Source organism: Podarcis cretensis (genome assembly GCF_951804945.1).
Source record: "Podarcis cretensis genome assembly, chromosome: 6".
Taxonomy (NCBI): domain Eukaryota; kingdom Metazoa; phylum Chordata; class Lepidosauria; order Squamata; family Lacertidae; genus Podarcis; species Podarcis cretensis.
Genome location: NC_137175.1, coordinates 90,186,380 through 90,211,149, shown reverse-complemented (window position 1 = coordinate 90,211,149; position 24,770 = coordinate 90,186,380). Strand labels below are relative to the sequence as shown.

General features: G+C 45.4%; 1 protein-coding gene across 2 annotated transcripts in view; it reads left to right on the top strand.

The window, feature by feature from the left end:
* HMCN1 (hemicentin 1) overlaps window positions 1-24,770 on the top strand; it is a 325,809-nt gene that overhangs the window by 159,504 nt on the left and 141,535 nt on the right. For both annotated transcript variants that reach the window (XM_079980967.1, XM_079980966.1), the window contains 10 exons: window positions 747-894; window positions 1,776-1,902; window positions 6,609-6,763; window positions 11,072-11,350; window positions 13,405-13,686; window positions 15,082-15,190; window positions 16,326-16,495; window positions 17,181-17,335; window positions 19,440-19,563; window positions 22,025-22,126. In XM_079980967.1, the coding sequence (XP_079837093.1) occupies window positions 747-894; window positions 1,776-1,902; window positions 6,609-6,763; window positions 11,072-11,350; window positions 13,405-13,686; window positions 15,082-15,190; window positions 16,326-16,495; window positions 17,181-17,335; window positions 19,440-19,563; window positions 22,025-22,126 (1,651 nt within the window). The remainder of the gene's footprint in view (window positions 1-746; window positions 895-1,775; window positions 1,903-6,608; window positions 6,764-11,071; window positions 11,351-13,404; window positions 13,687-15,081; window positions 15,191-16,325; window positions 16,496-17,180; window positions 17,336-19,439; window positions 19,564-22,024; window positions 22,127-24,770) is intronic.

Here is a 24,770-nt window from a genome sequence, read left to right as displayed (position 1 = left end):
GGCAGCCTCCTTTATCTCTAGCGGCCCTTATCTCTCTCCCTGATCGGCAAACGATCAGCAGCTTTGTTTCAACACCCCTTTCCCTTTTTCCAAAAAAAAGAAGAAAAAAAAAAGCATGATCTGCTTTTTGCCGCTGGGCAATTCAGCTCCAGGGACTACGCATTTGCTCCATAAGACGCACAGACATTTCCCCTTACTTTTTAGGGGGGGGGGAGTGCGTCTTATGGAGCGAAAAATACGGTAAATCAGTTATTCACTTGTTCTCATGATGTGATGGGCTGCAAGAGTGGAAGGGTTATTATAGCTCTGGGCTATAGTGATTTTTCCAGTCCTGCTGTCTGCATCCTTGCCCTAGTAGAAAACTAGTTAAGGAAACAACTGCCTCTTCAGATTTGGAAGATCATAGTGATAATTTATTACCATCTGTAAAATTATTTAGCCTCTGCCATGACTCCTGATTGCAGATCATGCTTTATAACTTTCAGGAATACTTTTAAAGTATGACTGGCCTAATTAGGCCCAGGAAATGGTGTGGGTAAGTTAGATCAGTGTTTCCCAACCTTTGGTCTCTAGCTGTTTTCGGACTACATTTCCCACCATCCCTGACCACTGGTACTGCTAGCTAGGGATGATGGGAGTTGTAGTCCAAAAGCAGCTGGAGACCTAAGGTTGGGAAACACTGAGTTAGATTATTCAGGTGCTATATCTGGCAGGTGTTGAATTAGTTGTTCTTGGATTGTTTTCAGGTGGTGGAGAGCAGCGCTCTGCAGATTTTGAACAATGGGAAGCTGTTGAAACTTCTTAAAGCTGCAACAGATGATGCCGGACTGTATTCATGTAAAGCCACCAACATAGCAGGAAGCTCAGAGAAATTCTTCAATGTAGATGTGCGAGGTTGGTATTGTTAAAGACAGCAATCTTGAAAAGTAGCCTTTGGTATTTCACGTATACCTGACATTTAACATAAGCATAAGTTATAGAACACTGGTGGGGCACCTAATGCCAACTCAGGTTTTCTTGCCTCTTTTTATAATAGCATCTAAGTGCCCTGCAGCCCTTACTAATTTTGTTTGTTTGTTTATACTTTTCAAGTTTATACATTTCACTAATTTCACAATCATTTTGACATTTCAAAACTTGACTTCCTTCCCCCTCTTTCTGCGGTTCCTTAAATTTGTTTTTAATATCTTCTTTTAATATCCGAATTAACTTAATTTGCTCCTTTATTCATCTTCTTTAAATATATACTGCATTGTTACAGTAATCCTGCCAATGTTTTTATCTATTTGTGAATTATCTGTAAATATTTGACAAACCATTTCCAATCTTTTTTAAAACTTATCTTGATTTCTTATGCTTCCGGTAAGTTTCACCGTTTCTGCATATTCCATAACTTTATGTATCCATTCTTCCTTTGCTAGGACTTCTGCTTCTTTCCATTTTCGGGCAAGTCACATTCTTGCCACTGTAGTAGCATACATGAATAAATTTCTATACATTTTAGGTAGTTCTCTCCCTATAATTCCCAAAAGAACAGCTTCTATTTTTATTGGGTTGTTTGTTTTTTTACAAAGGTTATTTTAAACATCCTTTTCATTTCATTATATATCATTTCCCAGTAAGCTTTAACCTTGGCCTTTACTAATTTTTGGTTGCTTCTTCTTTCAATGTCATCCAGCCCCATCTATAAGAGTCAGGGAGCATGATACATTTTGTTTAACCGCTCTCTTCCTCCTCTTTGACTAGTGATTCTCATTGTTTCCTTTCCCACCAAGTCCCACCCACCATAAGAGGTGCTGACACATCTAGCGAAGTTTCCGTTGTCCTCAACCACGATGCCACCTTGGAATGCAGAGTCAGTGGTACTCCTCTCCCCATTATCCAGTGGTTCAAAGATGGAAAGTAAGTGCCCGTTCTTACATTGATACAAGATAGTAAAGAGAGATGAGGAACTGTTGTCTTCCTGTTGATATATCGGTAAAAGTAAACGTAAACGTAAAGGACCCCTGGGAGGTTAATAATAAAAATAAATAATAAATTTTCATTTATACCCAGCCCTTCCCTGTTCAGAAAACCGGGCTCAGGGCGGCTAACAACAAATTTAAAACACTTAATTGATGCTACAAAAAAACAGCATAAAATACAGTATAAAACGTGAATAACAATAAAATCAAAAATCAATTTAGGGGGGAAATCCATCCAATAAACATTAGATGATCACCAGGGCTAGCTGGCTAATTTAGTCCTATTTGGGCCAGTGAGGAGACCAGGGGAGAATTAGCTGTGGGATCCCAGAGCGGGTAATCTTCATAAAAAAGGGAGGGGGAGGGAAGGAAGGAAGGAAGGAAGGAAGGAAGGAAGGGGAATAAAAGATCAGGCTAAGTTCAAATTGAAACCCAGGCGGAATAGTTCTGTCTTACAGGCCCTGTGGAAGGAAGTTAAATCCTGCAGGGCCCTGGTCTCATGGGACAGAGCATTCCACCAGGTCGGAGCCATCACTGAGAAGGCCCTGACCCTGGTGGAGGATAATCTAACTTCCTGGTTAAGTCCAGTCAAAGGCGACTATAGGGTTGAGGCGCCCATCTCACTTTTAGGCCGAGGGGGCCGGCGTTTGTCCACAGACAGCTTTCCAGGTCATGTGGCCAGGAGGACTAAACTGCTTCTGGAGCAACGGGATACCATGACAGAAACCAGAGTGCACATAAACGCCATTTACCTTCCCGCCACAGTGGTACCTATTTATCTACTTGCACTGGTGTGCTTTTGGACTGGTAGGTTGGCAGGAGCTGGGACAGAGCAATGGGAGCTCACTCCATCACGGGGATTCAACCCGCCAACCTTCTGATCGGCAAGCCCAAAAAGCTCAGTGGTCTAAACCAAATGGGTGTACACAGATACAGTTGGGCTGCACATCAGTCCTCTTTTTTCCTTTCTTTGTTGGAACTCATCGAAACTCAGTTCTGACACCTCTCAGGTGGGCACCATTGCCATTCCAACAGAACAAGGGAGGCATTTGTGGTGAGTTCCAGCACCTCTTTTTTCCTAGAAAAAAACAGCACCGGTTCTTTTTAATACAGCTGTTTTGTGCAAGAGCCGTTCTGTGCAAAAGAGCTCCCATAAAATAAACGAAGAAACAAAAAATGTGAATGTGATTGGGAAAAGGCAGGCGGTGTCCTTTCCTTTGGGCCGATGGAAGCAAAATGAAGTAGGGAGTGTGGTGACAGATGGCAGCACATGAAAAGCAAAACAAAGATACAACCTACACACAATGTGCTTCAGTGTGTTCAGTCGAGTAACATGCAGTTTTATATTGGGATTTCTTCTTTTATGGGATTGCTTGGGAAAACCTAAATTTAGCGGGGGGGAGGGGGGTGCAGGTTGCCACTTGGATGAAAGGGATTTCCCCCCCTAGGAAAAAGTAGAGACATAATCACCTTTAAATTCACATAAACTGTGGTTTGGGCAAGCCCAGATAAAAGTTAAAGCTGCTCATCTGCCCAGATCAGTAAGTGTGCATGCACACAAAATGTGCTTCAGTGTGTTCAGTCGAGTAACATGCAGTTTTATATTGGGATTTCTTCTTTTATGGGATTGCTTGGGAAAACCTAAATTTAGCGGGGGGGAGGGGGGTGCAGGTTGCCACTTGGATGAAAGGGATTTCCCCCCCTAGGAAAAAGTAGAGACATAATCACCTTTAAATTCACATAAACTGTGGTTTGGGCAAGCCCAGATAAAAGTTAAAGCTGCTCATCTGCCCAGATCAGTAAGTGTGCATGCACACAAAAGCTCATACCAATAACAAACTTATTTGGTCTCTTAGGTGCTAGTAAAGGGTAAAGGGGACCCCTGACCATTAGGTCCAGTCGTGGCCGACTCTGGGGTTGCGGCGCTCATCTCGCTTTATTGGCCGAGGGAACCGGTGTACAGCTTCCGGGTCATGTGGCCAGCATGACTAAGCCACTTCTGGCGAACCAGAGCAGCGCACGGAAACGCCACTTACCTTCCCACCAGAGTGGTACCTATTTATCTACTTGCACTTTGACGTGCTTTCGAACTGCTAGGTTGGCAGGAGCAGGGGCCAAGCAACGGGAGCTCACCCTGTCGCGGGGATTCGAACCGCCGACCTTCTGATCGGCAAGTCCTAGGCTCTGTGGTTTAACCCACAGCGCCACCCGCGTCCCTCGCCCAGTTCAGTAGCTTGTAGCAAAAGGTTACTCATGCTCCCCTAAAATGTAATCACAAAGACCAGGGAAACTCCTCTTCTACCTGTCATCTACTGATTTGGCAGACACACTGACGTATGCTAAAGTATTATTTTCAGCCATTCACCTTTAGTAAATGAACGCCATGAAGGCTTTTAGGAATGTAAAAACCTGCTGAAGTCAGGTACTAGACCATATCTTCTTGTGACATTTGTAGTCCCAGGGTGAAACAAGGCTTTGTGCGAACTGAGACAGCAGGTTCTCACGGCTTTAAGATCAATCTGCAGATGTCATTTTCATATCTTTTCAAAAAGCAGCCACATGAACAGCGGTGTATTGGAAACTTGTGAATGGAAGCCTTAATGAAATAAATGTGAGTGACCCCAGGAGACATTGCAAGTGGATCAAGCCTATTATTTCATTTGTTCGGCAAAATAGAGAAGAAGGTGAAATGTTTTTACAGATGCGCAGAGTTACATTCCAGCACAGTATACTGCAGAGTTGAGATTTTGAGCCTCTGAACTACACATCTTCCAGGAAAAGCCCATTAAGGGGATTGAACTTGGCAGTACAAATGTTAGTTGGACAACAAAAATGAGTATATAAATATTCTTGGACAAATAGCATGAGCATTTCGTAATGCAGGCCAGTGGCCAAAGTGGATATTCTAATGGCAACTGCAACTTGGAAATCTGTACAGTGTAGAACGTTGCCGGTAGCTGTTACCTGATGCTTTATCTTTGGGTATTTTGGCACCACTTTGGGCTGATTTGCACACAGGTTCAGATTATTAAGATTGGGGAAGGGAAACATTTGGCCCTCCAGATGTTGTCAAACCACAACTCCCATCAGCTTTGACTATTGGCCATGCCGGCTGGAGCTGATGGGAAATGTGGTTCAGGAACATCTGGGTGTGTGTGTCAAAGATTTTCCCATTATAGAATCTAGTCCAACCCCCTGCACTGCAGGAAATTCAGCTAAAGCATCCATGACTGATGGCCATCCAATCTCTGCTTCAAACCCCCCAAGGAAGGAGATCCCGAGTTAAGAACCTTAATAATTGAATTAATGCTGTCAGACTGTGGCTTCGAATTGTTTGGGCACATCTACATAACAAATAAAGGGACGCGGGTGGCGCTGTGGGTTAAACCACAAAGCCTAGGACTTGCCGATCAGAAGGTCGGCAGTTTGAATCCTGTTGCTCAGTCCTTGCTCCTGCCAACCTAGCAGTTCGAAAGCACGTCAAAGTGCAAGTAGATAAATAGGTACCGCTCCGGCGGGAAGGTAAACGGCATTTCCGTACACTGCTCTGGTTCGCCAGAAGCGGCTTAGTCATGCTGGCCACATGACCCGGAAGCTGTTCACTGGCTTCCTTGGCCAATAAATCAAGATGAGTGCTGCAACCCTAGAGTCGGTCACGACTGGACCTAATGGTCAGGGGTCCCTTTACATAAGAAATGTAAACTGTTATGAGCCAGGTTTAAATGTTAGAACAATGCGATTTTGTTCAATGAAACCCTAAGGGTGACTTCTTGCTGATCCCTAGCTTCCTGCTTAGAACTTTAGCTTCCACAGTTCCTTAGTTTGTTGGCGCTGTGACAATTCAGTAGATTTTCACATTGATTTGAATTTTGTAATGCAGATGCACCATTTATGTGCAGCAGGTTGACCTAGTAGGGTTATGGCTGGACATGCACGAGGAACTCAGATCTGTGCAGATTTTAGTAGGAACTGTGACTTGATCCATACCTTCCGGACTAAAATACAGACTTTGAACTTAGATATTCACTAGCTTTCATATTTCCTAAAATGTTCTGGTGTAGTCCTCTGCTCCGTAAACATATCAAACTGCATTTAGAAATGTGCATTTGGAATGAAAATGCCTAACCTCCCCACAAACTTGGTGCAACCAAAGGGGAATTAGTGCTCCATAAAAAGGTCATCTGGAAGTGACATTGTAGTATATCTTAATAGGTATATCATTTAAATTTTGATATTATGCCAATAAAGGCTGAATGAATGAATGAATAACGGAGTTGCTTGGCAATTTCCCCTTGCCCTTGCATGTCCCCTGAATAATCTGATTTAGAAGATGGGGGGACCTTTCAGAACAGCAATGGAGGTGGTAGTGGAGGAATGAAGGGGGAGGGGGAACTGTTAAATATTTCAATGATGCCCATTTCATTGGCGGGAGACTCATTTTGCCATCAGTTTGGGGATCCCAGCTGGATACACCCGTTTGGTTACAATAACCCAGTGCTGATGAGTTGAAGGAGTGGTGTATTACACATAGTGAATTCCTATGCATCTTTATGCAGAAATAAGTTCCAGGTTACACATTGTGGCTTGTGTGCACCCACAGTATCACAGAAGTGGTGGTGTTTTTTTGTTTTTGTTTTCCTCCAGGCCCCTCTTCTTAGGGGATCCTAATATTGAGGTTTTGGATGAAGGCCAGATCCTGCACATTAAGAGTGCTCGGAGAATAGACAAAGGGCGCTATCAGTGCAGCGCAGCCAATTCTGCTGGCAAACAGTTTAAGGAACTCAAACTCACAATCCACGGTAAGTAACTTACAAATGTATGATTTTAGCAAATCTTTTCTGTTTGTTTTGGTAAGGAAAACAGTGGAAGCTCTTGCTAACCCTGGCTAACACACACACACACACACACACACACACCAGTGCAAATGCATTTTAGGTTATATCATTTATTCCCAGGCACATAGCCCAACTGCAACAGAGACAATTAACAAATTTAAAGTTTTCTTATTCGTTGCTCCCAAGATTCCAAAAAGCCTGCCCCCTCTCCAGCTTTTGAACCAGCAGAAACCCCTTATTCTTTATTTGGTTTGAGATGCTTCATAGGAAGTCTTTCATAAATGAAATAATCAAACATATGTTGTTGAAAGTGCCTGAAGACTGCCGGATTGGTAAGGTGATTCTTTTTGCTGAACCAGTTTATCTCGGAAGGAGTTGATGCGGGATCTTTGTCAGGAAAGCTTGACCTAACTTCTTAGTTAATTTCAGCATAAGTAGAGAATTTGCAGACATTCTCCAGGGCATAGATTGTGAGCAGAACCGAAGGAAGGAAGGAAGGCTGGCAGAAAAAACGTAGCAGAGATTTATGTGGGGGTTGTAATTATTGTCTAGCCCTGACAGAAGCCAGGCAGAACAACTTGAACCTCATGTAATAATTGAGACAGGAAACTTGTGATAGACTGCCAGAATGCTTAAGAAGAGGAGGTCATTAGCGATCTTGCACATCAAGGCTGCATCAGAGTGGAGAGAGAACAAAAAGAGACAGGAGACCGAAAAGGAGAAAAAAAGTGAATAATCTGTGTGGGGTGTGGGGGCAGTCTGTGCAATGCAAACTGACCACATGTTCTGGGCGTTCAAAATAAAACAGGGCAGACGATGTAGGTTTGGATGGGACAGTATATCCAATTACCTTTCCTAGACTCTTTGACCCCAACTGCAGACAGTCGTTCAGAGGGTGGGTGTGAGACCTAGACAAAAGATGATAATAATATTTAATCAGTTGTTTACTTGTCTGCCTTCGAAGAGGATAGTAAGTGAAAAAGAGAGGCAATCTGAAATCGCCTCTTCCACTGGATTTGTTTCATTTCTGTTTAAATTGAAGGGACGTTTTTAGACTAACAAAACCCTCCTCTCCTTGGCTCTGTAGTTGCTCCCATGTCTTCTGGGTACATGTAAAATGTCTGCCTACATGGTTCAATCTGAGGGTATGTTTTTGATGCAATAATCCAGCTCCCAAGGCACTGAGCACAAAAGGATAAACATTGACAGAGGCTTTTTACGTGGTCTCAAACCAACATGGCAGTGATGACAAAACCAGCTGACAGATACACGCTAAGGGAGGGTCAGAGTCCTCTAAGCTGCATGTAACTTTTTAACTCTATCTTACGCCATGAGTTACAGTGAACAGGTTTTTCAAAAACCTATTTTAAAAAGGTTGTGGTCCTAATGCTGTTGTTCAGTCTATGGGCAGTCAAGACTTGGTATTCATGTTGTAGCCCAGGCATAGGCAAACTCGGCCCTCCGGGTGTTTTGGGACTACAACTCCCATCATCATCCCTAGCTAACAGGACCAGTGGTCAGAGATGATGGGATATGGGGCTGGTTCTACTAGAGGTTACCGCCCACACACTTCTGCTGCGCTTCCTGCTTGTGTGGTGGCACCTCGGTAAAACCACTTCTTGCTGTTTGCAGCAGAGTTTTCCCCAGAGGCAGAGGACAAGAACAGGAGTCATACTCAAATTCACAGTCAAGAGCTTCTTTATTGCTTGACTGGTTGCACAAGCATTGCTGTTACTATGATATACAAGCTATTTACGTTCCTTCTTTATCTCTCCAGCACGGTATAATCTCAGTCCAGTAATTAACAATCCCGACACAGCAAAACTCTCAGTATCAGCAGCACGCGTTGTCTTACTTCCAAACTTGTTGTCAGCGTACGTGTGTGTGCTTTCATCGTTCAGAAATTGCAGCCTGCAACTTCCCCCCTTTATTTGCCCCTCCAGCTGACACCAATCAAGCCTAGAGTGCCACACCTACACACTAAAGAAAATTCTGGAACCCTATTTAAAGCTTCCAGGAACTTTTATCCGTTTCTTAAAGAATGTTTTCCTAACAGGTTCACACTAAAATGCAAACTGAGCCAAATTCCTTCCCCATCTCTGGATCTAGCGCAGTGCAGAGCTCCTCTTTGCGTAGAAACTAAATCATTCCTGTCTGTCTGTGTTGATAACAGGCTCAAAGAGACCCCAGGACAGCCTTTCTCACCTTGTGGGTCCCCAGATATTGTTGAACTACAACTCCCATCACCCTTAGCTAGCATCCAGAGCTCAGCATGATGGGAGTTGTAGTGCAACAACATCTGGGGACCCACAGGTTGAGAACCGCTGCCCCAGGATCTCCTTAGGGTACGGATACTGGAATCAAAATGATGGACAGGTCAGATGAGCCCGTATTGTAACAGGTTGGAAAATGGTTGCCTGAAGAGATCTTAGATGGGAGGTCACCTGTCATTCATGCAACACCCCTGCCCCAGCAGTGTTTGTTTTATTAGGCCTTTCGCATCTTTAAAGTGCCATTTTGAATGATATCTTGGAACCTGGGGTGTTGGCAGGTTGCAATCAACCGACTTGTTTGGCAGCGCGGGGCTTACATTGGCAGGCAAACATCACCTCTACCAGCAGTCAAGCTACTCATTGAGGGTTTGGCTTGTGTGCGCAGTGGATGTCGCTCGCAGTGTCTCGCAGGAGCATCTGCAAATGATTAGTTTACATACATTGTTTTTGGCTAGGAATCCACATAAGCTGTTGCCTCCAGAGGACGGGGAATTATTCTGGGTTTCAAGGAATGCTGAAACCAGCGCAGTGTTGAAGTGTTACTTGTGGTTCTCAAAATATGAGTCGGGTCTCCTGAGGGAAGGCAGAAAGGGTGTCTAGGGTGAAACTTAAGGCTCTCCTTAGCCAATCTGAGCCCCATATTGTTTTGCTTTTTTGATGTGCTGAGCTGGCTGACAATGGCTGGCTGAGTGTCAGTGAAGCAATCCGTTCATTTTATTATTGATTTACATGGATGTTTTTTCTTCAACTCTGGAACCCCCCTCTGTTTGAATTAGGCTGCAGGATCCACATGGTTCAGCAAGCTCCCTTTTCACCATTCTTTTACCCAGGGCGAAATAAAACGGAATGGTGCCTGTATGCCCAGGAAGGCATCTGTTGTGTTTGGGCTTCACCAGGATAGTGTGCAAGAATCCCTGTCCTGAATGTGCATGCAGACTCTCTAAAATATATGGGATATGTTTTCTCCTTTTGTTTTTCTCTCACACACCCAAACATGGATCAAAGGGCCTTTGGGAAGGAATCTTGTAAGATATGACAGACATTAAAAAGGTAAAGGGACCCCTGACCATTAGGTCCAGTCGTGACCGACTCTGGGGTTGCGGCGCTCATCTCGCTTTATTGGCCGAGGGAGCCGGCGTACAGCTTCCGGGTCATGTGGCCAGTATGACTAAGCCACTTCTGGCAAACCAGAGCAGCACACAGAAACGCCGTTTACCTTCCCGCCAGAGCGGTACCTATTTATCTACTTACACTTTGACGTGCTTTCGAACTGCTAGGTTGGCAGGAGCAGGGACTGAGCAACGGGAGCTCACCCTGTCACGGGGATTCGAACCGCCGAGCTTCTGATCGGCAAGTCCTCGGCTCTGTGGTTTAACCCACAGCGCCACCTGCATCCCCTATGACAGACATTAGCGCTATGCAATTCAGAGAAATGTTCAATGTGGGTTTGAAAGCAAATTCAAAGTTATTATACAGGTTGCTATCTAAACATCAAAGGCACCCCCGTTTATTGACTGTGAGATGCTTTAAGTACTTTGCAATAGTGGATTATATTTTGTAATAGTTAACAGTTTATATATTTTGAAGCATATGCAATGCTTTAGTCTAAACTTTGTTTCAACACTTAATGCAATGAGCAAATAAGAGTGTTCACAAACACTGCATATCTGAGTTTATATTTTGAAGACGGTTCCAATTAGATTTTTCCCTGTCTCTTGCTAGTTCCTCCCATTAGGAGCCTTTTAACCAACAAAAATTGTGGTAAGTCTGTTCCCAGATGCTGCTGCTACAGATGGCTGGTGGGGGAAACTGCATCACCATGTTTTTTGTTTTGTTTTGCTGTTGTGGGGTGTGGTGGGGAAAACAATTTGTCCACTGAAAGCCCTTTACAAACCAAGTCATAATTAAGCTCTGGCTTCCTTTGTGTTCTGAGACTCTTCCTCTTCTTTGCATCTTGATTTTTACTGTTTTCCTCCTCCTGTTCTTTCCCTGAAAACAGTCCCACCTGCGATCAAAGGTGGAAACATTACCACTGAAGTGTCAACGTTGCTGAACAGTGTGCTAAAGCTGGAATGTGAGACAAGGGGAATCCCAGCTCCTACCATAACGTGGTTTAAAGATGGACACCCTATTGCGTCTAGCCCAGAAGCTCTTTACCTGGACAGGGGGCAGTTCCTTCAGATTCCTCGTGCGCAAGTTTCTGACTCTGCAAAGTACAGCTGCCAGGCAACCAACGTAGCTGGGACTGCTGAAAAAATATTCCTAGTGGATGTCTACGGTAGGAAGGAGACGAGAAAGAGCACACTTATTTGTTCAGCGTCCAGTCAGAAAACTGGAATTTGAGCTGTCCAGCCGATCTGGGCTTCCCCTTGCCTCTTCTTGGCTTGTTATTGACTGCTCTTAGACTCGGGTTTTCAGTTGGTTGAGGGTCGAGCCAAATTGATATAGAAAGCTTTAGAGGGTGACAGACTTATTTTAAGCATAATATGGGTGATAAGGAGAGGTGGGGGAGCTGGACCCTGCTCCATTCCCTGCCTGCACATCCCTTCTGAAACTTCTCCTCCTTGGTCAGTTTTCTCCCAGTGCAGATTACTTCTAGTCTCAAGGAACAGCAGTGGGTGGCTCAATCTCCTACCTCCTCACCCATGTTGTGCTTTAGATGCATTCCCTTTTTAGAAAGGGGTTAGGCAAACCCATAGAGGATAAGGATATCAATGGCTGCTTGTTATCATGATGGCTTAATAATAATAATAATAATAATAATAATAATAATAATAATATATTATTTATACCCCGCGCATCTGGCTGGGTTTCCGCAGCCACTCTGGGTGGCTTCCAACAGAATATTAAAAACACAATTAAACATCAAACATTAAATACTTTCCTAAACAGGCTTGCCTTCAGATGTCTTCTAAAAGTCAGAGAGTTGTTTATTTCCTTGACATCGGATGGGAGGGCATTCCACGGGGCGGGCGCCACTGCTGAGAAGGCCCTCTGCCTGTAACCTCACTTCTCGCAGTGAGGGAACCACCAGAAGGCCCTCGGAGTTGGACATCAGTGTCCGGGCTGAACGATGGGGGTGGAGATGCTCCTTCAGGTATACAGGTATATATTACCTCTGGTATCACAGAAGCAGTAGGTATCAGTTGCTGGGTAACATAAGTGGTGCTGTCCAGAGGTTCTGTTTATGGGGTTCTCAAACCCGTCTGGTTGACCACCATGAGGGTGGGATGGTGTTTGAGCAGATAGGCCTCTGGTCCAACCCAGCGGGGCTCTTAATGAGTTCTTACGTTTTAATTTGGCAACAACCCAGTTCTTACACCTTATGGGTTCACTATAATGTTGAGACTGCCCATCAACAATCACTACCACCAGGCATTATTCAGGGAAAAGTCACAAGTCGAGAAGCAGCTCAGAGTGATTCAGCTGTTGAGCTTTCTCACTGGAAATTACTTTGCTTGTCATGAGGAAATCCAGCAACATATGACAGCTTTGAATTTAAAAAATGGCTTTCCCTACAAAAAGCCAGTTTAACCAATGGGTGTCCTCACTTACCGTATTTTTCGCTCCATAAGACACACCTGACCATAAGACGCACCTAGTTTTTAGAGGAGGAAAACAAGAAACAGTGGATGTATGATTTTTGTGGTTCATGCTGTAGCCACAGACATGATATGTGATTTGATGTGAGTTTGGGGTAGCCCAGTGCAAAAATCCTGACAATCCATGTGGATCCGTGCTTTGCAATCATGTTTTTGCACCATTGCCACGAAACAATGGATGTGTGTGTCCAGGCTATAGCCATGGACATGCTATGTGATCTGATGGTGAATTTGGGGTGACCCAATGCAAAAATCCTGAGGATCCATGTGCTTTTACCTCCCCCTCCCAGGCAGCCTCCTTTATCTCTAGAGTCCCTTATCTCCCTTCCTGATCGCTTGCTGATCAGCTGCTCAGCGGCTTTGTTTCAACACCTCCTTCCCTCTTTCTAAAAAAAAAAGTACGATCTGCTTTTTGCCCCTGGGCAATTCAGCTCCAGAGACCACGCATTCGCTCTATAGGACTCACAGACATTTCCCCTTACTTTTTAGGAGGAAAAAAGTGCATCTTATGGAGCGAAGAATACGGCACTTTGTGGCATTGACCAGCCTGAAAATACTGTCCGGGTTGAAATGCCTCTTATTAACTATGGTTTTGCCATACAAGATAATTCCTTAGTTACCTTTAAACTAAACCAATTGATTTGAGAGTGGCTTGGGTTTTTGAGTGGTCACAGAAAATAATGGCTTGGATTTTTGAGTGGTCACCCTTTTCCTCTCCATTTCCTTCCAGTTCCTCCAGTTATTGAGGGCGACTCTGAAGCAATCCAGAACAAGCAGGTGGTTTCTGGCAGTTCCCTGGTGCTGGAGTGCAATGCTGCTGGCAACCCACCTCCCCTGCTGACTTGGCTGAAGGATGGGGTTCCCGTGAAAGCCAGCGACAACCTGCACATTGTGTCTGGTGGAAGGAAGCTGGAAATCATGAATGCTGGAGAGGCTGATGATGGCCAGTATGTCTGTGTGGCTACCAGCATCGCAGGAGAGAACGAAATCAAATATGATGTGGAAATCCTAGGTGTGTAAAAACAGAATTTAAGCTTTTTATTTAATCTTCACTGTCAACCGGGTATTTCCACAAGTTTCACTTATCTCAACCTTCCCCAACCTGCTGTTTTCCAGCTGTTGGTGTCCAGCTCCGGTCAGCCTTAGCCAGTGTAGCAAATGGTCAGAGATAATGAGAGTTGTGATCCAAAACATCTGGATGGCACCAGGATAGGACTGTTTTTTTTCTTTATGTGATTTATTATCATTTCTATTATTTATTACTTATATCCCGCCCATCTGGCTGGGCCTCCCCAGCCACTCTGGGCGGCTCCCAATGGAATATTAAAAACACGATAAAACATAAAGCTTTAAAAACTTCCCTAAACAGGGCTGCCTTCATCTAAAAGTCGGATAGTTGTTTATTTCTTTGACATCTGATGGGAGTGTGTTCCACAGGGCAGGCGCCACTACCGAGATGGCCCTCTGCCTGGTTCCCTTGTAACCTCACTTCTTGCAGTGAGGGAATCATCAGAAGGCCCTCGGAGCTGGACCTCAGTGTCCGGGCCAAACGATGGAGGTGGAGACACTTCTTCAGGTATACTGGGCCGAGGACGTTTAGGGCTTTCAACACCAACACTTTGAATTGTGCTTGGTAACATACTGGGAGCCAATGTAGGTCTTTCAGGTCTGGTGTTATATGGTCTCTAGGGATGCAGGTGGCGCTGCGATCTAAACCACTGAGCCTCTTGGGCTTGCCGATCAGAAGGTTGGCGGTTCGAATCTTCACAATGGGGTGAGCTCCTGTTGCTCTGTCCCAGCTCCTGCCAACCTAGCAGTTTGAAAGTACGTCAGTGCAAGTAGATAAACAGGTATCGCTGTGGCAGGAAGGTATATGGCGTTTCTGTGCACTCTGGTTTCTGTCACAGTGTCCCGTTGCACCAGAAGCAGTTTAGTCCTGCTGGCCACATGACCCGGAAAGCTGTCTGCGGACAAATGCTGGCTCCCTCGGCCTGAAAGCAAGATGAACGCTGTAACCCCATAGTCGCCTTTGACTGGACTTAACCGTCCAGGGGTCCTTTACCTATATAGGCTCTATATTAAATTTCTTTCTTTAAACCAAACCTTCATTTAACAATGGTTTCATTGTCTAAAGTTCAGTGGCATGTTTCATTACATCACTATGCACCACTTGCAGGGTTTGGGGTTGGTGGACTGATGCTGCCTGGAAATTTGTGCTGATTTTTATGCTTCTGTGATAGCAAAAAATTGCTGTAAAAAGTATAAGCTCTAAATCATCTCTTGTCCAATGAAATTTTGAATTGTCCAAGAAAGGGTGGACCATGAAATAGTATTTTAAATCATTTAAAAATAAAATAAAATTCTGACAGTACTTTTATTTGTGCCTTTGGGTTTGCTGTCTTTCCAGTGCCACCAAGTATGGAAGGGGAGAATGAATCTACAGATTATATTGTGATTCTCCACAGCTCCCTGGAGCTGGACTGCCCAGTAACAGGAACGCCTCCGCCGACCATCACGTAAGAAGCTATTGTTCAATGCAAAAAGAGAGAGAAAGGAACAGAAAAAAACAATCCATGACTTGTGTCAGATTTTGGTTGGAAGAGCAAAGAAAAGGACGTAGTTTAGCAAAGGTTAACAAAGTTCTAGAAAAGGAAGTAGTAGACCTTTATTACCTTTCCTATGGTATAGTTGCTGTCTTCCTTTGGTGGAACTATAATTTTCTGATGCATTATTACTCATTTTGCACACAACTGGGCTGGCTAAGATAAATCCATCCATCCATAATTTCAGGAGTCAAGTCACAGATCTGCTTTTGACTCCTAAAACCTCAGATTATCCAAGATGCCATGTTTTCTGTAGTTGCTCGGTTGTTTCTCTTGCCTGCCAGGACATTTTTCTAGCTTTTGTGAAGCTGATGAATATCTTGGGCACCTCTGCTTTTTAAAAAGTTTGATCTTTCATTCCTGGTTGCCATCCCTTGTCATTTTTTTCATGGCCTAGAAAGCAAACAGTGAAAGAGAGATTAGGGTTAACATGCAGAAAGAAAACAAAACAAAGCCTTATTGTTGTTGTTGTTTAGTCGTTTAGTCGTGTCCAACTCTTTGTGACCCCATGGACCAGAGCACACCAGGCACTCCTGTCTTCCACTGCCTCCTGCAGTTTGGTCAAACTCATGCTGATAGCTTCGAGAACACTGCCCAACCATCTCGTTCTCTGTCGTCCCCTTCTCCTTGTACCCTCCATCTTTCCCAACATCAGCGTCTTTTCCAGGGAGTCTTCTCTTCTCATGAGGTGGCCAAAGTATTGGAGCCTCAGTTTCAGGATCTGTCCTTCCAGTGAGCACTCAGGGATAGATAGATAGATTAGATAGATAGATAGATAGATAGATAGATAGATAGATAGAAATAAATAAATAAATAAATAAATAAATAAATGCCGGTCTCAGAGATGGAGGTAGCATACCCATATTCTCTTAGGCAGCTGGAGAGTTGGGAGACCTGAACAAACACAATCCACAGTAGTTCGCTGGGCGAAGTGTCAGACTCTGAATGAAGCTCAGCCTCCATAACCTGTGTTAGTTTGTGAATACTTTCACAGGTATCTTACGATCCCCTAGCTTATACAAATGAGACCTGCTTTTTAATCCACCAGGTGGTTGAAAAATGGCCAGCCTATTGAAGGGGGAATCGGATATAAGATCTTACTAAACGGACGCAAGCTTCTCATCTCGCGGACTGAAGTCTCGGATACTGGCCATTACCAGTGCGTAGCAACAAACAAGGCAGGCGAAAACAAAAAGGAATTTGATGTGACGGTGCATGGTGCGTTGTTTCTCCAGGAAAGAAAATTGGGGGCGGGGTGGGGGATGAGGGAATGTCTCTGAATATATTTCCTTATCAAACAGCCTTAAATGCGTTGCGGTTTCGCTCAATGTATAACACCAGAATTTCAGGATTCTAAATTGCCTTATGCTGATCACAAGAGAAGTACAGTGGTACCTCAGGTTACATACGCTTCAGGTTACATACACTTCAGGTTACACACTCCGCTAACCCATAAATAGTGCTTCAGGTTAATAACTTTGCTTCAGGATACGAACAGAAATCGGGCTCCGGCGGCGCGGCAGCAGCAGGAGTCCCCATTAGCCAAAGTGGTGCTTCAGGTTAAGAACAGTTTCAGGTTAAGAACGGACCTCCGGAACGAATTAAATACTTAACCTGAGGTACCACTGTACAGGGGAAGGCATTCCCTTTTGTAGCAGTTTTTGTTTACCTGTCTAGTTTCAAGTCTTGCTCTAGATCTTATGGAATGGGATGGTGAGAATCAACACATTGCTGCCTTTTTAGCAGGGGAATTAAATAACCAATTGCCGTTTTCAGTGGTAGCTGAATGTTTTAACATATTGTAAGATTTGAAAGAGATCCTTTCCTACTGTCTTGATAACTGTATGCAGGTTTATAGCAGCTGGATTGTGTTGCATAACACTCTGTGTTGATTTTTTTGTAGTTCCTCCAACAATAAAATCGACAGGGCTCCCTGAGAGATCTGTAGTGATACACAAACCAGTAACCTTGCAGTGCATTGCCAATGGCATACCCATCCCTTCAATCACTTGGTTGAAAGACAGTCGGCCTGTAAATACAGCGAGAGCAAATATCCGGGTACGTATCACAATTTCAATAGTCCACAGCATTAAATGATTGTCACGCCAGTTTCCAGGAGAACAGAGGCACCCAACAAGCAAGGTGGTTGCACAGAATTTTGTTGGTGCAGGAACGTTTAAACATTTGAGTTGCACCCCCATCGTTCAGCCTGGACACTGAGGTCCAGCTCCAAGGGCCTTCTGGTGGTTCCCTCACTGCGAGAAGTGAGGTTACAGGGAACCAGACAGAGGGCCTTCTCGGTAGTGGCACCCGCCCTGTGGAACGCCCTCCCGTCACATGTCAAAGAAATAGGCAGCTATCTTATTTTTAAAAGACATCTGAAGGCAGCCCTGTTTAGGGAAGTTTTTAATATTTAATGCTGTATTGTTTTTAACACTCGATTGGGAGCCGCCCAGAGTGGCTGGGGAAACTCAGCCAGGTGGGTGGGGTATAAATAATAAATTATTATTATTATTATTATTATTATTATTATTATTATATGGGATTCTTCAGCAGAACGGTGCAGGGGGTGGAGAATATTGTTCTGATATTGTGCTGCTTTGTCAGCGCAAGTGTTTTAGACCCTTCAGATTCACAGTTTCCCATTTGCCCTCCCACCTCCTGGCCTTTCCAGAGGCTTAAAAATGGAACATCATCAACAGTAGCATCCCAAGTGGTGGGGCAGGTCCATGGAGCCACCATCCCATCACCAGGGTCACTGCCTGGGCGGAGATAGGGCAAAGCAACAGCAGGTTCATGGGACTTCACAGGCGCACTAACAGGAATGCCTGGTTGGTCAGCAGTGTTTCTGTGCAGCCCTGAACTTGCCACGGTAGCAGGAACCCCATTGACAAGAGAGCGACTCAAGATAAAGTCCCTACCGGAAAAGAATGGCAGATGAAGTTGATGGACTATGCTAAAATGGCTAAAATGACCGGAAGAGTCAGAAATCAGGAAGACCAAAATTTTAACAAGGAATGGGGGGAATTGATAACCTACCTTAAAGACCATTGTAAACAGTTAAAATCATTAGTAGGGTTGGAATAACATTTGTAGTTTAATGGTGAATTTTGGACACAATGGAGATGTAAAATATTTGGATTATCATAAAAGATGCAGGAGGAAAGGATTAACAATAGGACCCACAAAGGGGAGGATGAAAGTCCAGGAGATTCCTTGGAATCTTGTTTTTATTATTTATGTTTGATATATCTCCGTAAAATTTTAATTTGAAAAACCAAATAAATAGACTTTGTAATTGGCAAGAGAGCGACTCTGTTGTGCCACACACACTGCTACTGCTCATTGCTATAATTTAAACGTGAAACCTGCTTCCCAGTGTACCTTAGTTCTGTTTAATATGCCAATAGCTTAAAACCCCCAGGCTTTTTTCCTAGGTCAATTGAAATGAAGGGAGGGGAAGCAGAGCTCTGCAGTGGATAAGAAGAAGAAAGAATCACAAAGTGGAATGTTGTCTTTGGTAATCCTCATAATGGGACACAGGTGGCGCTGTGGGTTAAACCACAGAGCCTAGGACTTGCCGATCAGAAGGTTGGCGGTTCGAATCCCTGCGACGGGGTGAGCTCCCGTTGCTCGGTCCCTGCTCCTGCCAGCCTAGCAGTTCGAAAGCACGTCAAAGTGCAAGTAGATAAATAGGTACCTCTCCGGCAGGAAGGTAAACGGCATTTCCGTGCACTGCTCTGCTTTGCCAGAAGCGGCTTAGTCACATGACCCAGAAGCTGTATGCTGGCTCCCTCGGCCAATAAAGCGAGATGAGCACCGCAACCCCAGAGTCGTCTGCGACTGGACCTAATGGTCAGGGGTCACTTTACCTTTACCTAATCCTCATAACAGGCCAAGATTAGAAAACAAGCACACAAAAGAATGCCTTGATCATTTACCTAAGACCAAGCAGGCAAATGAATTGCATTTATTCTTTATGCCTGATTTATTCCAGCTGCTGAACTGGAACTTTAGCAGTGGGATTTTGGATTTTTAAATCCAAAAATCCAGAAGTAAGCACCTTGAATATAATTGTCATTTGGAAGGAGAGCTGATAATATGCATAACCTATTGGAAATCTCTGTGGATGCTTGTTTTTTCTTTTCCCATTCTGGAGCAGCTGGAGTCCTCCGGACGCATCCTGCAGATTGCCAAGGCTTTGATGGAAGATGCTGGGAGATACACCTGTGTGGCAACAAATGCAGCTGGCGAAGCCCAACAACATGTCCGACTGCATGTGTATGGTAATGGTTTTCCCAACATGGAACATAGCCTATTGATTATGCTAGGTCCACACATGCATTCTCCACATACATTCTCCTGCTCAGCTCTTGTTGTTTTGCAAGCGTTTTAGGTGTTTGTGATAGCATCTAGCAGCTCCCGACATTTTTATGACACATCCTTTCCTTCTTGTCATCTATGCAAGCGTTCGTTTTTCAGAGGAGTCCCCAGTATTGTGATTCGAGGACCTGTCCCCCGCTTGGGAATAATAAAAACACGTGGACACGGCATATTAGGTTAATGGACAAGAAAAGGCCACAACTTTATTGATTACAGCATGTGAGAGGTATTGGCTTAGGCATTGGGCAACAGCAAATATTGACTCCACCAGTAGGGGGAGCCTGTTGATGCAAATACAACTATAAGCTCTCCCCTGATGTCACCGGGGGTTGTACCATGGCCCCCTGCCACATAGGGCATCGGACAGGATCCACGACTGCCGGATTTCTTTAACGGAATACTCATAAGTGAAGGGGTAGGCGATGGCCACACCCTGCCCTTCATACACCAACAACACATTCCAATGCCTAACCGCCAAATACCGAGAATGTTGTGACGATTGCTACAAGGTAGGCGAAAAGAAACCAAGAGGCTGGTGCCAATTTGCCAGTTGGAAAAAACTCCTACCAGGTCCCCTGGGCAACCAGAGCGACCAACCATAGGTCCATAGCAAGGTCAAGCGAACACCTATGCACTAAAGGGAGTGGTGGGTAGGTGATGCGAGGAAAACGGCAGCGGAATGGGGTGAAGAGCTGGCGCGGCCGCATTTGAGCGGCTAAACCACGCCCCCCCGAGCGTCCACCTGATTGGGCGCCCTTCTGGGAGGTGTGGCGCGCCAGCGTCAGTGGGAGGGCAGGGGCTGGAACGCCCCCTGCGTAGCTCGGGAATCGGTTCCCGCTCACAATCCCTCCCCTCCGGAAGGAGGAGAGGCTTTGTGGAGGAAATGATTGGTCGCATGTGAGTCTGGTGATTCGGGGCCGGCTTTGATGAGAAGATTTCTGCTCACAGCATCGCGGCAAGGGAGTTTTACCTGTCACCAGGGGTGACTTACACAGATACCCTCAAATGGGGTGCCAGGACACTGATGACTGTGCACTGGGGAAGGCAGGCTAGGGACACTGGCAGTGTCAAGAAGGACACTGACAAACTGGAACGTGTCCAGAGGAGGGCAACCAAAATGGTCAAAGGCCTGGAAACAATGCCTTATGAGGAACGGCTAAGGGAGCTGGGCATGTTTAGCCTGGAGAAGAGGAGGTTAAGGGGTGATATGATAGCCATGTTCAAATATATAAAAGGAGGTCACATAGAGGAGGGAGAAAGGTTGTTTTCTGCTGCTCCAGAGAAGCGGACATGGAGCAATGGATCCAAACTACAAGAAAGAAGATTCCACCTAAACATTAGGAAGAACTTCCTGACAGTAAGAGCTGTTCGACAGTGGAATTTGCTGCCAAGGAGTGTGGTGGAGTCTCCTTCTTTGGAGGTCTTTAAGCAGAGGCTTGACAACCATATGTCAGGAGTGCTCTGATGGTGTTTCCTGCTTGGCAGGGGGTTGGACTCGATGGCCCTTGTGGTCTCTTCCAACTCTATGATTCTATGATTCTATGACTCAGGAGAGGGGCCTGTGATTTGTGGGGAACTGTAACATCCAGGAGGCAAGAGTCAGAGGCAGCAGAAGCTTCAGAGCTGGAGGGTGGAGCACAGGATGGGTTGGAAGAAGAGGAGGCAGGTCAGGCAAGTGAAGGGACAGCTGCTTCCCCACCTTCTCCTGCATCACTGTCTCCCATAACTAGGAGGGGACTGAAAAGGGATGAGCAGAGGACGTTCCCATTGAGGCATAGTCTCCAGTCGCAAGTGCACAGCCCATTGGGGGAAGGTACATAAACTGGTGGTCTCCAAAGAGCATGGACCTGATGCTAGGTTGGTGTGTGTAGCTATCAAGAGCTGTAGAAGCTACCGTAAGTGGTATCTTTAACAATAAACAGTTTATCTGCCGTGTGCATTCCCTTGACATGGGAACAGATGTGCTTAGGGATGGCAGAAGGGAATTATAAATACCACGCATCCTTTCCGTTCTCACATCATCTACATTCCTTGAACCGTGCTCCCTCTGTTTGTGTGGTGTGAGGTACCACAACACCTGAAACATCCCAGAGAAGAAGGGAAAACAATTGGGTCTCTCCATGTTCTGGTTTAAGAAATATGTGTGCCTCTTCTACATGAGGCCCAGAGGGTGTCAGCACGAGAATGGGCCTTCTCTGTATTGCCTCCCCAATTGTGGAATGCTCTCCCCATGGAGGTTTGCCTGGAGCCTTCATTATATATGTGTTGATAATGTCACAGAAACTGGATAAGTACAGAAGAAAGCCTTCATATATGTGAGCTTGAACAACCAAGATGATAATCTTTTCATCCTTTTTTTCCCAGAACCACCCAGTTTGAAGGATGCAGGAAAGATGATAAACGAGACTGTGGTTTTGAACAATCCAATACAGCTGGAGTGCAAAGCATCTGGAAATCCTTTGCCAGGTAGATACACACTCAGAAGTTATTGCTCGTAATTAAAAAAAAAAATTAAATTGGGTGAGCGGGAGGAGAGTTGCTGTATTTCAGGATTCACTTTACCCTAAAGTAGCTCCATGAAACATAATGGGATTTCTCTTCCAGTAGATGTTTTGTGTAGCTCATGTGCTGCAAACCCATCTGTGTTGTCTTGGGTGGGATTCAACTACCGTATTTTTCGCTCTATAACACGCACCCGACCATAACACGCACATAGTTTTTAGAGGAGGAAAATCCGTAGGCATGCCACCCGTAGGCATTCCCTCCATAACACGCACAGACATTTCCCCTTACTTTCTAGGAGGAAAAAAGTGAGTGTTATGGTGCAAAAAATACGGTAAGTTGTTGCAGGCACAAAACAAGGTCCATTTGTGCAACAAACGCCCTTCCCTGCATCCTCTAAATCTCCTCTGCAGGATTGGGGAAACCCCAGAACAGTTTAAGGGGGGGGGGGTGGAACAGGGGGAAACCCCCTTGCACGAGTGACCCTTGTATCCTGCATTCATACCCCTCTTAGCGCAATGCTGAATCCCATCAAGCGTTTGTTGCGGTAACATTTCTGGTACTGGTATGGCTAAGTTGCCAGGACTGTACAGAATGTTCACAAACACTCCACGTGCTTGGAAAGCAAAGGGTTTGCCATTCAGTGTTCCTCGGAAAATGGGCAGAAGTAGTTTAGGGACGCGGGTGGCGCTGTGGGTTAAACCACAGAGCCTAGGGCTTGCCGATCAGAAGGTCGGCGGTTCGAATCCCCACAACGGGGTGAGCTCCCGTTGCTCTGTCCCAGCTCCTGCCAACCCCTCGCAGTTCGAAAGCACACCAGTACAAGTAGATAAATAGGTACTGCTGCGGCAGGAAAGTAAACGGCGTTTCCATGCGCTCTCATTTCTGTCATGGTGTTCTATTGCGCCAGAAGCGGTTTAGTCCTGCTGGCCACATGACCTGGAAAGCTGTCTGCGGACAAACGCTGGCTCCCTCGGCCTGAAGCGAGATGAGCATAGTTGCCTTTGACTGGACTTAACCATCCAGGGGTCCTTTACCTTTTTAACTTTACCTATGTGGGTTAAACCACAGAGCCTAGGACTTGCTGATCAGAAGGTCGGCGGTTCGAATCCCCGCGACAGGGTGAGCTCCCGTTGCTCGGTCCCAGCTCCTGCCCACCTAGCAGTTTGAAAGCACGTCAAAGTGCAAGTAGATAAATAGGTACCGCTCCAGCGGGAAGGTAAACGGCGTTTCAGTGCGCTGCTCTGGTTCACCAGAAGCTGCTTAGTCCTGCTGGCCACATGACCCGGAAGCTGAACGCCGGCTCCCTCAGCCAATAAAGCGAGATGAGCGCCACAACCCCAGAGTCAGTCACGACTGGACCTAATGGTCAGGGGTCCCTTTACCTTTACCTAGTTTTGCGAGGCTGCTGGAGGGCTGGGAAGGGTGCAGATATTGTGTGTTGCATTAAGTGTGCTGCATCGACTGAGGTGTTTCGGCCATGCATGGATAGATGGTGCAATCGGCTTCCCCTCAGAGCGTCCTCGTTGCTGCGAATTGGGGATGGGTCTTGCTCATTATCCAGAGCATTCTTTTAAAGTTGCTGTCTACTTCTCTGCGACAAAAAGAGCCTTCGGGGTGTATTTGCTGACTAACCACATGACATGTACAAGGCTGCTTCTGACATTGCGAAATTGGATGCAGAGACTCCAGGAGTGAGGCTGAAGAAAGAAATTGGCTGCTTTTGAAAGCGGCTCCCTTGATTGCCTTGGCAGAGGCGACATTCTAAACTCTTGGACTGGGCTGAATTTGCCTTGGGGCTGGCTCTGCTTTTGCTGGCTCCTGCTTCCTTTATCATTCCTTCTCACCCCGTAAATGTAGAAACAGATTTTCAGGATGAGCTTGTTTACATATGTATGTGTGTCGCTGGATCACTCAACACTTGGCCATTTGTGAACTGGCCTTGGGCCCATCTGGACTGATGCTTTCTTGCGGGTATGTGCAGGCGCATGTCGTCGACACATGAATAGTGCATTTGAAGTGGGTTTATGCTGGATTGTCCACACGGCACCCTGTTTGTTGTGGGAGATTGCATCCACATTTTAATTCCACCCATTCCATTGTCAGTGCTCCTATTGTTTTTAAGTCCCCCACTTCTCTTTGCAATGACAAACCTAGACAAAAGCAGAGACATCACCTTGCCAACAAAGGTCCATATAGTTAAAGCCATGGTTTTCCCAGTAGTGATGTATGGAAGTGAGAGCTGGACCATAAAGAAGGCTGATCGCCAAAGAATTTATGCTTTTGAATTATGGTGCTGGAGGAGACTCTTGAGAGTCCCATGGACTGCAAGAAGATCAAACGCATCCATTCTTAAGGAAATCAGCCCTGAGTGGTCACTGGAAGGACAGATTATGAAGCTGAGGCTCCAATACTTTGGCCATCTCATGAGAAGATAAGACTCCCTGGAAAAGACCCTGATGTTGGGAAAGATGGAGGGTACAAGGAGAAGGGGACGACAGAGGACAAGATGGTTGGACAGTGTTCTTGAAGTGACCAGCATGAGTTTGACCAAACTGCGGGAGGCAGTGGAAGACAGGAGTGCCTGGCGTGCTCTGGTCCATGGGGT